The sequence below is a fragment of the Periplaneta americana genome, chromosome 8 (assembly GCF_040183065.1).
Source record: "Periplaneta americana isolate PAMFEO1 chromosome 8, P.americana_PAMFEO1_priV1, whole genome shotgun sequence".
NCBI lineage: Eukaryota > Metazoa > Arthropoda > Insecta > Blattodea > Blattidae > Periplaneta > Periplaneta americana.
This window is the reverse complement of record NC_091124.1, coordinates 120,938,300-120,954,176: the sequence shown is the minus strand read 5'-3', so window position 1 is coordinate 120,954,176 and position 15,877 is coordinate 120,938,300. Positions and strand designations below refer to the sequence as shown.

Sequence of the window (15,877 nt, the reverse complement as noted above, 5' to 3'; positions counted from 1 at the left end):
TAATGAAGATTCTTATACAACAAAACTATTTCCATTAAGATTTCTTTACATTTTATGAAAACTCAAAATAACATTATTAGGGGAGAGTCGGGTAGTATCGGACATCGGGTAATATCGGACAGTGAGTTTCTTTCATCTACCACACGATGATAGTACCTGATTGACATGGTTACGTTTCTGTGATGTCGCATAGAGAAATGTAACCATGTCATTCAGGTACTACCATATGGTGGTAGATGAAAGAAACGCACTGTCCGATATTACCCGATGTCCGATATTACCCGATGTCCGATACTACCCGACTCTCCCCTACATATACACTTTCTGTAACTCAATCTCCACTTAAGTTGTTGTCTTTGAAGAAATTAAAAATAGATTAATTTAGAAAATAAATTAAGTTTACAGTAATATTCAATAATATGTTCAGTGTTACGTAAGTAATTTGATCGAAACATATCTGATGAGACGTTTTTCTTTACATTCTCCTCTCGCAAGTTTTGTGAAGTGGATGGAGTTAACTTCAACACGTTACTTAAAACTATTGGACGTATCAAAAAAACTTATTTGACAAAATGTGTTCGCATTGACTTGATCTATTACCTCTGTGAATTAATGTAATAGATTATCACTGATCGCGTAACACCATCCCTCGAAATGTTGTCCTGGTTCCGTCTAGAAGATCGTAGGAAAATCCACTGTCTTTCCCTTCTCTTTCACATATTGCATTTCTCCACTCCTGTCTATCTTGCGTCTCGTTTTCAAAATTTATTCACCCATCATAACCTAGACACACGATCACAACACTCCTCAATATTATCCATTCCCTCCCACCGAACATCCTCATATTCATCTTCTTTCACTGTGGCTGTTCCTCGACTTTGGAATTCCCTACCGAGTAATGTCAGGGACTGTCAGACATCAAACCAATTTAAGAATAGGCTAACGAGATATTTTTCTAACAATTCTTGTTAACAATAATAGCTGTTTCAGGTTTCTCAATGTTTAATGGTTATATATATCACAGATAAATATCTAAATTATCTCATTATTATTATTACTATTATTATTATTATTATTACTATTATTACTATTATTATTATTATTATTATTATTATAACAATTTCTTACCAATGTTTATTATTGTCACACTAACATTAGTTATCCAATTTTCATTATTTACTTTCATGTTGTTTTATGATCTAGATATTAATGTAATAACTATGTAAGCAAATGTATTTAATTAGAATTAGAGTCTGGCTGGGCGGAAGAGAAGGCCTACTGGCCTTAGCTCTGCCAGATTAAATAAATAAATAATTATTAATTATTATTATTATTAATTTCCAGCCTCTATAGCTATATATGGGCATCCGCATTCCTAATATAGCATCGTTGCTTTGACGTGTGACTACGTCTTCAATATTCCCAGTCTCCAGACATCTCGAACCTCCCATAAACCACAGGGTACAGCCTTCTCTCCAATTATTAATTTATATAAATCTGCCACGTTCTTCTTGGCCTTCTTCTTTTCTTTCTTCCAGGAAGTTTCCAATCAGTTTGTTTGGAAGTCTTGCAGTGGGCATTCTTTGAATATAGCGTTACCAAATTAGTTGTATCGTCACTATTTCTTCCATTATTCTTTGATTTATCTCAATTTCTTTCCGCATTTTTTTTCATTTCCACGTCCCTCTATTATTATTATTATTATTATTATTATTATTATTATTATTATTATTATTATTATTATTATTATTATTATTGATATACTGTCTGGCAGTCTCCAAAAATACATTTCAGCTTCTGTTTAAAAACTTCAGGTGTAAAACTCACAAGCAAAGCTCGGAAGACGAAGGAAGTGATGTGGTCACCATCACGCACCGGTCGTCATTTTACCTCCAGAAAAAAATTGATATTTATTTGGGTAGGAAACTGAGAGCACACCGGAGCCACTGTAGAACTTAAGATGAACAAGAACCGCTACTACGCACGCGAAGAGCTATGTACTGAAATTTACTTCTGTTTTCTTCCTTAACTTATTTATACAAGTAGAGTATTAAAGAGGGGTTTCGATTTGAGTCTCTTGTCGCAAAGCGAACCCGACATTTTAAAGATCGGAGTTACTATGTGCAGAAAGGAAATAAAGGAAAATCGTACTCTCTGGATTCGTTGAAATGTACTTGACAGACCGACAACAGATAAGAAAAGGGTATTATTTTCATAAACGAAGGAAAATTCAAATAACTCATAAGTAGGCAGTGGATGCGGGATGACTTAAGGAAAAGTGAAGTTGTTTGGTATCAGAGTATAATATGGCACGTGCCGCGCCGTCCGTCTTTTGTGTACCTGGCGAGTACAGCAGCGTACAGAACGAAGGAACCCCAGTCTGTTCATAGTAACATTGCAACGCAATGTGTGCAGTTGTGTTATCCTGCTCAAGTATTTAGTACGCGTTGAATAGTAATAATATAATATAATATAATATAATTTAATATAATATAATATAATATAGTATAATAATAATTATTACTATTATTATTATTATTATTATTATTATTATCATCATCAAAAATTGTCTAATTTTTTATAATTTGTTTGTCTCATTTATTTTGACCTGCTGTTCATATTTTATTATGTTTTTTCCTTTCTTTCTGTATGTTATATATTATGTCAGATTTCTACTTACTTGTTGTTTACAATACATTGTTATTATTTTATTCAGTTTTGTGTATAAAATTGTAGTAGGCCTATACTTTGTAAATTTGTATTGTTTTTTGTAACGCAGTTTTACTCCTGGTTGAGTGTTAGAGAAGGCCGTATGGCCTTAACTCTGCCAGGTTAAATAAATCATTATTATTATTATTATTATTATTATTATTATTATTATTATTATTATTATTATTATTATTAATAGTGTTGTGCTGATCCATTCATAATGGCAAAACGTTAAATTCGCTCAGAGATACGAAATGCAATTAAGAAGTATGAGAGTGACATTTTATGTATTAACGAAGATAATATCGTGCGTAATGTATGTAAAATTGAAGTAAAAACCAGAACAACTCAGGCTATAGAGAAACATTGCAACAGTACATCGCACAGGAAATGCGTTGAAATGAAATCTGAGGAACCATCTACATCATCATCATCATCATCATCATCGTCATCATTTAGTTGTGCTGGTATAACGACACGTGCAACATGATGCTCAGTACAAATATTCCTCTAAAGAAATTGAGTGATCCTCATTTTAGAGGTTTTCTTCATAAATTCTCTCGTTACAAAAACTTTTTAATAGATAGGTGAAGAGGGTTCAGCTTCGATAACTTATGAGAATATATCGTCGTTTACTGCAACGCTGGTAATTGCATCAATGATGACGAGGACTGAATCTTGCAAGGTATGTGCTACAGTACGTTATTTTTCTTTTCCTTCTGACTGTACGGAGATACAGTAGCGTGTTGACGTCGTCTGTTTACGTTTGAAACCTGTTGAGCCAATGATCTGAATGAAAAAATGTAACATATAGTAAATGTGCATCTACATTCAGCGATAAGTCATCCCGCATCCACTGTCTACTCGTAAGTTTCAAATACAGCAGAGTCTAGACGTCCACAAGCATATTTTGTTAAAACACTGGCTAGTTACAAAAATTGTTTACGTCATTAGAAGTGCTATAGATCCAGGATGAGGATATAAAATTGAAGCAGTGCAGGAAACAGAGCAAGACTGTACGAGAGGTCAAGACTTTTAAGTCAATTTTGAACGACAATATGTACGAGTATGTATGTGAGCATTTCTCTTAATTCCTACATCCTATGAAACATGTTACACATACTAAGTAAGATGTGTACGTACGAAACTAAATTAGAAATGTCTAATTTATTAATTTATTAATGGGTAATGTTGCAGTGCCCGGGACTCCAACCGGTTCACAGTGTCAGTGAATGTAGAGCCGCAGAAGAAAGTGACGTTCAACCTGACGTACGAGGAGCTGCTGAGCCGGAAGCTGGGGACATACAAGCACGTCATCAACCTGGACCCGGGGCAGATAGTGCGGGACTTGAGCGTGGAGGTGCACATCAACGAGTCTGCAGACATCACCACGCTCAATGTACCGGCCCTCCGCACTTCCAACGAGATAGACGCCGACCCCAGCACAGGTTATTTTTTTTTTCAATATGCGCTTCTTTTGTCACCTTCGCTTCTTATATATCTACTTTAGTACCCGTTTCTATACTGTTACTTTCAATTTCTTCTTGCACTTCTCTTGTCACTTCCTCTTCTTTTACATCTACAACCGTTCCTCGTTTTAAACTGTTACTTTTCTTTTTCTTGTAATTCTCTTTTCACTTCCTTTTCTTGTACATCTATTTCCGTTCCTGATTTAATACTGCTGTGTCCAGTCTTTTATTGCACTTCTGTTCTCAATTCCTCTTCATACAAATAATGTACTTCAATTCCTATTTCTTTCTTCCAGTTCTTCTTCTGCACTTCTGTTATCAGTTCTTATGCATCTGCTTCTATTTCTAGTTTTGTACTGTTTTCAATATTACTTTTCTTGCAATTCTGTTGTCATTAGCTCTTCTTATTCATCCGCTTCCATGCCTGTTTTTATGCTGTCGTGTCCAATTTATTTCTTGCAATTCTCTTGTCACTAGCTCTTCTTATGCATCTGCTTCCATGCCTGTTTTTATGCTGTCGTGTCCAATTTATTTCTTGCAATTCTCTTGTCATTAGCTCTTCTTATGCACCTGCTTTCGTTTCTGTTTTTATACTGTCGTGTCCAATTTATTTCTTGCAATTCTCTTGACATTAGCACTTCTTATGCACCTGCTTCCATGTCTGTTTTTATGCTGTAGTGTCCAATTTATTTCTTGCAATTCTCTTGTCATTAGCTCTTCTAATGCATCTCCTTCCATGCCTGATTTATGCTGTAGTGTCCAATTTATTTCTTGCAATTCTCTTGTCATTAGCTCTTCTTATGCATATCCTTCCATGCCTGATTTATGCTGTCGTGTCCAATTTATTTCTTGCAATTCTCTTGTCATTAGCTCTTCTTATGCACCTGCTTCCGTTTCTGTTTTTATACTATCGTGTCCAATTTATTTCTTGCAATTCTCTTGACATTAGCACTTCTTATGCATCTGCTTCCATGCCTGTTTTTATGCTGTCGTGTCCAATTTATTTCTTGCAATTCTCTTGTCATTAGCTCTTCTTATGCATCTGCTTCCATGCCTGATTTATGCTGTCGTGTCCAATTTATTTCTTGCAATTCTCTTGTCATAAGCTCTTCTTATGCATCTGCTTCCGTTCTTGTTTTTATACTGTCGCGTCCAATTTATTTATTTCATTTCTCTTGTCACTAACACTTCTTATGCATGTGCTTCCGTTCCTGTTTTTACACTGTCGCGTGCAATTAATTTCTTGCATTTCTCTTGTCACTAACACTTCTTATGCATCTGCTTTCGTTCCTGTTTTTACACTGTCGCGTGCAATTTATTTCTTGCATTTCTCTTGTCACTAACACTTCTTACGCATCTGCTTCCGTTCCTGTTTTTATACTGTCGCGTCCAATTTATTTATTTCATTTATCTTGTCACTAACACTTCTTATGCATGTGCTTCCGTTCCTGTTTTTACACTGTCGCGTGCAAATTATTTCTTGCATTTCTCTTGTCACTAACATTTCTTATGCATCTGCTTCCGTTCCTGTTTTTATACTGTCGCGTCCAATTTTATTTATTTCATTTCTCTTGTCACTAACACTTCTTATGCATGTGCTTCCGTTCCTGTTTTTACACTGTCGCGTGCAATTTATTTCTTGCATTTCTCTTGTCACTAACACTTCTTATGCATCTGCTTCCGTTCCTGTTTTTACACTGTCGCGTGCAATTTATTTCTCTTGTCACTAGCTCTTCTTATGCATCTTCTTCCATTCCTGTTTTTTTTACTGTCGTGTCAAATTTATTTCTTGCATTTCTTTTGTCACTAGCTCTTTTATGCATCTGTTTCCATTCCTGTTTTTATACTGTCGTATCAAATTTATTTTATGCATTTCTCTTGTCACTAGCTCTTTTATGCATCTGTTTCCATTCCTGTTTTTATACTGTCGCGTCCAATTTATTTCTTACATTTCTCTTGTCACTAGCTCTTCTTATGCATCTTCTTCCATTCCTATTTTTATACTGCCGCGTCAAATTTATTTTATGCATTTCTCTTGTCACTAGCTCTTCTTATGCATCTTCTTCCATTCTTGTTTTTATATTGTCGCGTCCAATTTATTTCTTACATATCTCTTGTCACTAGCTCTTTTTTGCATCTGTTTCCGTTCCTGTTTTTATACTGTTGTTTCCAATTTTTTTTCTTGCACTTATGTTGTCAATTCCTTTTCTTATACATCTGCGTCCGTTCCTATTGTGTACTGTTGCTTCCAATTATTCTTCTTGCACTTCCGATCTAACTCTTTCTTCATTACTTGTCTTTCCTCCTTGTGTATCTCTAGCCATTCGTTAGGTTGGTAAAATATTTGAGTCGCCTAGAATCAAACTTCATTTTATCCAAAAATCTTATTTGTCAGAAAAACAGGTACAATTTGATTCCACGCCGTGATTTTATTACTGAAGTTAAGGAAGGTAAATTCCAGTTTGATTCGAAACGAACAGTTTATCACATTCCTTGCAAAATTCTATACTGAAATATACCTCAGTTCCATATTTCATAATTTGGAGGAAGTGTAGTTTGATTCTAAGCGACTCACTTGCAGAAAATTTTCATCAATTTAAAACCGAATGGGATAGAGGTTATATAATATTACATCAAATATAATGTACGAAATACGCATTCACATTTCCCTGAACGGAATTCCGGAATAACTAAACCATTATTTCTACTTAATTTCCTTAGACTACCTCTTATTTATGTAGCATTATAATCTTAAATTTGGACCTACTTTCGTATCTTTTGGTTTGATGCAAAAGTTCGTAGTGTCTTTTCGTAGTGACAAACGTTTCTGTTTGAGATGAATAGACCTTAGAAATTAATAAGTAATTATTATATTCTCCTAAATTGTCTATGATTCTGCCAACGCTGGGGTAATGTTTCGATTCTGCGTCTGAGGAAATCTATTGGTTTGGAGTTAAGGGAACTGAGTAGTCTGAGCGTATGGCTGATGTGTAAGAGTGAAGAAATTTTGCTATTGCTCTTCAACTTTTGAATCTATCAATTTACAATTTATACAGCATAGACACAATATTTGCAGGTATATTTTGGTTTTTAAATTATTTTTTATGCCTCATATAATTGATTTTATAAATAATTTTAAACCTTAAAAGTATTAATTAAATTTCAGTTTAAAACATAGCTATTTTAGGAACAATTTTCTCAGAAATTCTTTGCACTACAGGTTCGTAGAAATTCAAATATATTTCCAATGCAGTTGACTATATTTTCCGCAATTTTTATCGCATCGTGGTTATTCGTCCAATAGAAAAAAATTATTTTACATTCTGAAAAAAAAAATACATATATTTAAAATTTTTATATTTTTTCATATTCTTCTGGCTGTAAAATCCATTATAATTTTGATAACTATATGAAAGTGACCATGTTTCTTAACTTACATTTGAAATATGGGTATGCAATATTTCAGCCTACTGGCCCCTGTACATTCTGAGAAAAATATTCCAACTTAAATGTAATGGAATTGGATATTGTAAAAAGGGACCTAAGTCACCATTTTTGTAATTCTGAGTTAATTACATTTTCGTAATCCTTGAGGATAGCTCTATGTTTCGGTATTAAAAGAGACTTCTGTCGGCACTTCGATAGTAGTGAAATGCATGCTACGTGTATCACGTTGTGTGTAAGAAGGGACCTGAGTCAAAGACTTAGGTACTGTTTTACATTCCATGATGGCCTCACTGGAAATTTCCATATATTGACAGCATTAGAAATTAACTGTTTCATTCTTTATTGCGGAGTGTGAAGATACAGTGAAAAGCGTTGTGGTTACATAAGAAAACATTAATGTTAATGAAGACCCTAATGTACTTCACTCTCCTAAACGACATGATGAATCCTAAAGATAAATGTGATTAAACAGGCAAAATTATGTGGTGAGGAATATGTTGGGCATAAAGGAGAGCTTCAACGGTTCGCACTTCACGTTCTCCTCGCAAGTAAGTTATACAATTTTATTAACACAGTGTGTTCTCATTGTTATGTGGTGAATATAATGAATTAGTAAATAATTAGAACAATTTTATTGATTTTATACAGATATAAATAAGAACCCCAACATAATATAATAGCATTGCCATTTTTACAGAACATTAATTTATAATATGACCATAGCCATCTTAAAACATAACATTCATGAATGTGCTTTGATTTTTTATTTGTGAAATAGCTAAACAGTACTCATTATTTTTTATTTTTCTTTCATAGACTACCAATACTATTCATTTTATCTCAAATAGATTAGCAATTTTTCTCCATCTTTATGCCGAAAATTGCCCTGGCCAAAACAAGAACTACACGGTTTCAAGAATTTGCCTCGCACTTACTGACAGAGGATGCTTTAAAGTGATAAAACAATTTTCCCTATAGGAGGACACTCGTACATAATCGAAACTTTTCCATAATCAAACGTCCTATTAGGAAATGTGATATTAGCTACAGTAAAAGAAGTATGTGAACTTGTTGCGAATTCCTCCAAGAAATCGCTCTGCACCCTGACCATGGTGGATACAGATGATGTTCTTGACTGTTAAAGCTGGTGGAGCAGATTCTACACGACATCAACTGTCTCACTTGAAACACAAGGCACACCACGTACAAAGAAGGTTTCTTTCAACATTTCAACTTTTGACTACTTTGAGTATTCGTCAGAAATGAAAGTAGTGATGAAAGCAAGTGACGGGATCAGTACCTCAGCAAGTATTCATCCATTCCGGCTGAATTGTTGAGTTGCCATCTACGAAATTATATCCTGCAGGGGAAGTACCGATAAAAGAAAGTAAAATCAATGATTTGAGAAGGTTTATGTGTACATATTGCTAATGAATTTAAAGAATTTTATGACGAGATTTTCTTGTGGTCAACATCTCAACACACAACAGACTGGGATGACAAACTATTGAAGTGATAATAATCCTCTATACTCTCTAGGCTAAAAAAGAGTGTTTTCATTTCTATAAATGTTTTCAACATGTTTTTGTTCATACCTGAAGCCATAAATGATTATCTGACCACAATAGTGTATTTCATGTATAATTTCTCCTTAATAAATGAAAAGAGTATCTTCATTCACTCAACAGATTGTAATAAGGTACTCAAGTCAACCAATTTCAAAACAGAATTTCTTCATTACAACAGAGTCAAAATTACGAAGTGTTTTTATATTTATTTCTACCACAAAAAGTTGTATTGTCCTAAGTACGTGCATAATGAAATGAAATACTTTTATTTAATTATCTCGAAACTAGAAGAAAATGACTTAAATCTCTTTTTACAATACCCGATTCAATTAGTATTTTTTTAGGTTTAAAAATTTTTATAAAATCAAATGAGGTAGATAAATAATATAAAAACCAAAATATACCTCCAAAACATTGTGTGTATGCTGTAGCAAATTGTAAATTCATAGCTTCAAAAGTTGAAGCGCAATAGCAAAATTTCTTCGCTCATTTCATTTATACATAATAGTTTGTAAAGCATCTTCGTTATCAAAGCAGTTACCTTCATGGTAGTAGAAACCTGAGGACGCAAGATTGGGAAAATATGGGGGATGTGGGAATCACCTCCCAACTAGTGATGGAGGAAATAAATTAAATACCGATATATTGATATTGCAATATATTGCAAACCTAATTTCGATATATATATCGCAGAAAATATATTGATATATCAAAAAATTATCGATATATAGCTATTCCGTAAGAAAACTGCATTTTCAGGCATACGTTTACTGTATTAAAATAAAATTACTTAAATTTTAATATTCCTTTTTACCATTGAAATTAACATCATAACAGTCAAAAGCATAAATGTAAAATTGTAAAAATAAACAATACATTTTCAATACCATATGATGTAGGTCCTAACCTAAATCAAAATTGTAGTGGAGGCAAGAAAGCTTAAATGATATAGTGGGAAAGAGTTAAGTGAACTCTATATGGTTGAGTATTTGATACTGGAACATGATTAAATTATTCTAATGTTGTATAGGATTCAATCCAGGACACAGATACTGTATAATGCTCTTTTCTACCTAACAACGTAATAATTTTTAAATGTAAGTAAACAGAACTTGCAATTATTTTTAAATGTAAGTAAACCGTACTTAGAATATTACAAGTTTTAACAAACTTCACGGTTGATTTGATACAATCCTTCTATATAAGTTCCCATTGCAAGTTATTGTTATACTCCAACATTCCAAAACAACAATGGTGCTGATTATAGGGATAGAATTTTCATGCACTAAAAGGTATAATAAGAAAACAGAATGTCAGCACTAGGTTGCGCATAGAAATCATAGACGTAAACAAATGTCACATCGGTATTAAATCCTTGTTTCTCTTTCCATTTCAAAATATAGAAATTTAAGTTTTGATACGGTTCCCTTTCAGGGTGAGAGTTGCTCTCCTGCCTTGGAGAACATTAATAACAGTATCAAAACAGTAGTAGATAAACCTCCCATCTGTTTCACGTTCGCACACGCTGTACTTTGAATTTGGTGTTGCATATTAAACAGTTTGAATTCGAATTCCAGTCCAGCCAATTAGAACAAGATATTGAGTGAGGTTACACAATTATGTAACTGTCCACCTTCAGAAGAGCCATCTCTCGGGAACTATCGGAGTTGTCTAGTGTGAATTTTGTTGTTGTTGATAATGATAATACGAGTAATTCCACAAAAAAATCGATAGGTTTATGAGAAAACCGATATATTGAATCAAAATTTCGATGTCGATATATCGCTATATCGAAACGAAAATATCGGTATTTCGTAAAAACCGATATATCGTTCCCATCTCTACTCCCAACTAAACTCCTAGCTAGCTGGTTTCGTCATGTCAGCGGAGTGGAGGCGTGTATTATCGTGTTACAGCAGCACTTGATGCAGTCATCCCGTTTTGTTTTTAATTACGACCACAAGGTGTCTGAGTTGTTGGCAATGTATCAGTAACTGTTACATTCCTGGAAGCAATCGTAGCACACGACGCCTTCTTCATCCCACTGGACGCATAACAAAATCTTCTGTACTAACTTTCGTACGGGGCGTTGTGTGTTGAAACAATAGAACCATTTTCTTGCAGTCCTTTCTCCGATGGCATTCTCCCCGTACACGACACAAATCATTCGAGTCACCTCCGTTATCTTTGCTCCTCTAAACTCAAACAGAAGATTACGTCAGATGTCCCCCTTGTGCTAAAACCATGAATGTGCAAAAATTGAGTTTTTTAGTTAAGTACACAAATGAATGTTATTTTTCCTAATCTACTTTATGCCAAAGACGGACATCTGTATCTTGACTATCTTGACTCTTAGAGGCACTATTAGAAGAGTTTGTTTCATGAATGTTAAAAGTTGTATTTTCTCATTATGACAGAAACATGTATGTGCCATGTAAGTTAATTTTAATTCATTCTTGTTATGCCAGACATACGTATGTGGCACATTCGTTGCTTTGGCGTGTAAAGAACCGATATTTTCTGATAGTTAATAAAGGAATGTGGCACATTCTTAAGTTTAGCATGCTTTTTCGACAGTAAAATCGTGGAATTATGCATATACAGATCAATATTGGACTCATTTTTCTGTAATTTTGTCATTCTTTATGCTGATGTTGACCAGAAAGGTTTCAGTTCGCCAATGTTAAATTTGTCCTTAATATTATTATAAGTTATAGTTTCAAAATGAGTGAGGGAACAAGGAATTTAACTCGCATGGCTATGACCACGTATAATGAAAATGCAATAAAGAAGATTATGATAATAATTCAAGAAGCACTCTTCCTGAATGTAAAGAAATGTTTTCATCGTTCAGCTATAATGACACATCATCAGTCGAGATTGGAGAAGCAGCAAATGTTCAAACTACAGGTATGTAGGCCTATTTATGTTAAAATGAAATTTAGTTTTATATTATTTAATAATGGATTTTATAAATTATTATATTATGATTATTAATGACATGCTACAAATACACAATTATTAAAATCTTTTATTTCAATTTATTCTATTTTATCCTATTAATATATCTGACAGGATCAAGCCCATATTATTATTAATTAAATAATAATCGGTATTTGTTGAATGGTAAGGAAAAATAAATAATAAATATATTAAATTGCCTGAATTATTGCTTCAGTTGCATGGAAAGTATTGCAGTATTATTTAAATGATTACAGAGGGTGTAACTCAACCAGCTCCGCCAGGAAGTCATGATTTTTATTCTCGGATATAGAAACTACAACTGATGAATGCAACCCATCATCAGATGACAGTTGCAGCAGTTATGATGAAGACGATGGTGGTAAAATTATAAAGGAACTAAATGCAGCAAGCTACAGTCATGACAATTTCGTCGAAGAAGTTGCTAAGAATCGAAATAACAATATAACAGAAGAGGAAGTGATGGATCAGAATGTTCTCAGAATGATGATGAAGAAACAGGCCTAAGGAGGAAATGTAAAGAAGGTGACAAAATGACGTGGAAGAAAAACATACGGAAAGCACAAAGGACAAAAGACGAGGCATATGTTGGACGTCATGGACTGGAACGACCTGCCAGATCACTGTTACCTATACCTTGTAAGCATAGAGGTAAGTTCCAATGTGCATCTAAATTGAGTGAAGAGCAAAGTGTTACGATATATACATCATTTCGTAACATGGGAAATATTGGTCATCAGAAACAATTTATTGCCAGTCATGTTGAAATAAATCAAAGGCTCGAACCAGTAGGAATGTAACAAACAGTCAAAGAAAATATACTTGTCATTATCATTTCACTCAAAATAACGAAAATGTTTCTGACTGTAGTCACTTCTTCCTCTCCACTCTGAACATTACCGATTACCGATGGAATGATAAGAGGTTTTCATGAGAAGTATGTAGACGGTGTGATTGAAAAGGACAAACATGGTAGGCATATCTCTCACAACATATTTTCTGAAATTGATGAATTTTATGTTAGAGAACGCATTTTAAGCTAGCGCGAAGTAGAATCTCATTATTGTAGGCAGAAAAGTTCCAAGCAATACCTTGATTCTAGTCTTAATATAACTATTATGTAGGCTACACTGAATACAAATCAAAATGTAAAGTTGAAAATATATCACCTGTATCACTGTAGAAATTTAGGCAAATCTTTAGAGAATACAACTACAGCACAAAATATTTAGCATTTGATGCTACAGGGTTGTTTCCGATCTTTGATAACGAATTTTAATGACATCATGTGCGTCAGGAATCACACCGACAGCTGAATTGCGGCGAGAGGTGACAGACCAGTAGTGAGTGATTTCATAAACAGAGTGCACGGTGTATCACAGTAGCAATGCCCAAGAAAATCGAACCTTTTTGGGAGGGGTATATAACAACTCTTTCCGATGCCAAACACAGTTACGTAAAAATCATAGGAACCTGCAGAACACGTGGTTTTGTTATTTCCAAGAAAGGCATCTTGTGTGTACCTAATAAGACTGGCAAAGCTGGGATGGAATTAATTCCAGAGTGGAAAAAGCAAGCAAATCCACCCCCCCCCTTCACAAGTCGCCGAATCCCACGAGATGATACAAATTAATTCCATTCGAGCTTTACCAATCTTATTAAGTACACAGAAGATGCCTTTCTTGGAAATAACGAAACCTCGTTTATTACAGGCTTCTTTTATTTTCACTTAACTGTACTTGGCATTGGAAAGGGTCGTAATGTACCCCTCCCAAAAAGGCTCGATATTCTTGGTAATTTCTGCTGTGAGTCGCCATACATTCTGACTATGAGATCACTCACTACTGTTCTGTCACCTCGCGCCACAGTTCAGCTGTTGTGTGAGTCCTGACGCACATGATGTTATTCAAATTCGTTATCAGAGATCGGAAACAACTCTGTAATACCACAGAAGAGAAAGATCAAGTAAAGGAGCAACTTGAAAAGCATTTACAGAAAAGAATATCGGCTCGCATGGAACGAGATAATGACAAACAGCAAGAAATTTCAGATCAAAATATATTGGCCTTTTTTTAAATCTAGAATCCGTCTTGAATATCCCTAACGGTACATGTGAATAATTTTATTTACTTAAGGAAATTTGCAGTATATAATTTAACAATTTATAATTTGGGAAAACGAGATGGTATGTGTTATTAATGGGATGAGGCTGAGAGTAAAAGGGGGAGTACTGAAATTTCTTCTTCTGTTTATGATTATGTCATGTCATTCCCTAGCATTAATGAGGTTAAGATGATGTCTGATGGATGTGATTGACAGCAAAAAAATTCTATATTTGTTGGAATGTGCATGATATTTTGTCAAAATCATCCCAATATTGTTTCCAGTGACTACAAATTCTTCGAAACTGGTCACACAGAAATTGAATGCGATTCCGTGCATTCTGAAATTGAAAAAAGAAATGTAAGCTTTTTCCAGTTCATATACCTGTAGAAGATCTTCTCGCCCTTTCATTGTCCGTACCATGTTAAATAACGATTTTTTTTTAACTTTAGCACTGAAAACGAGAGATCACCAAAATTACCCCTGCGCTGTATATGCTGGCTACACTATGAAAAAAATAAGCCAATAGGGTAAACTAGGGTCTGTTGGACAGTCGGGCATTTGGACACTTTGTACTTTAACGTGTTACCTCGCCACTTGTGGGCACCACATTCTGCCACGAGTGGGGCTACTTCCGTCATTGACTTCTAGCAGAATGTGGTGCCCACAAGTGGCGAGATAACACGTTAAAGTACAAAATGTCCAACATGCCCGACTGTCCAACAGACCCTAGTTTACCCTATCTGTTTTCTACAAGAAGAACTTTGAAGACCCCTACACTGATGTGTTCCTGAAGAAGAATTTAGGTCAACCAGAGACAATTCCTACTGTAATGTCTGAAAAGCCTACAGTGAAAAAATTCCCGATTTCGGCTCAAAAGTTGAAAGATATTTTCATAATGTGCGAGAAACTAATGATACCCAGGGAACATCATGAGTTATGCTTTGGTCTAAAAAGTGGAACAAGTATTCGTGATGCACTTGAAGAACCAAATGAATCTGATAATGAATGAGAGTAAAGTGATAAGTATATTTCCTATCTTTCTATTATTTCTTGTTTAGAAAGTATTATTTTTTCATAAATGTTAATTTTCATTATGTTCTATGAGAAAGAATTAATTTGTACAAAGATTATTTCAAAATAATATACACATTCTGAAGACTGAAATACATTTAAGTTATTTGTAAGACAAATAATTTTGTATTTTCTGAAATAATTAAAAAATAATAAAGTTTCATGTCAACCTGAAAGTGATTTTAATGTGTGTGAGCTGTATGCCAAAACAATGAATGTGCTCTAAAATTGATATAAATTCAGTTATTGCATTTTATTACTTATATCTAATAAATTACATTAATCCATGGTACCTTACACAGAAAGTTGGTTAAAATGAAGTTTTCCTGAATTTATATGGGCATTTGAAACTTTAAACTCGTTTTTCTTAAAACTAAGAAAATGCACACTCATGGTTTTGGCATGAGGGGGACGATTGTTCTTTTTTTTCTACTTGACATTCCATGTCCTTTAGCCCATAAACAGCACAATCTTTCTTCAAATCCGCAAAATTCAAGATGTATTTACAGGCACAACAAATTGAAA

At 34.1% G+C, this 15,877-nt stretch overlaps 1 protein-coding gene across 7 annotated transcripts in view; it reads left to right on the top strand.

Annotated features, from left to right (window-relative positions):
* The window catches only part of LOC138704999 (inter-alpha-trypsin inhibitor heavy chain H4-like), a 189,779-nt gene that overhangs the window by 43,525 nt on the left and 130,377 nt on the right, over positions 1–15,877 (top strand). For all 7 annotated transcript variants that reach the window (XM_069833515.1, XM_069833519.1, XM_069833516.1 and 4 more), the window contains one exon: positions 3,907–4,157. In XM_069833515.1, coding sequence (XP_069689616.1) covers positions 3,907–4,157 — 251 coding nt within the window. The remainder of the gene's footprint in view (positions 1–3,906; positions 4,158–15,877) is intronic.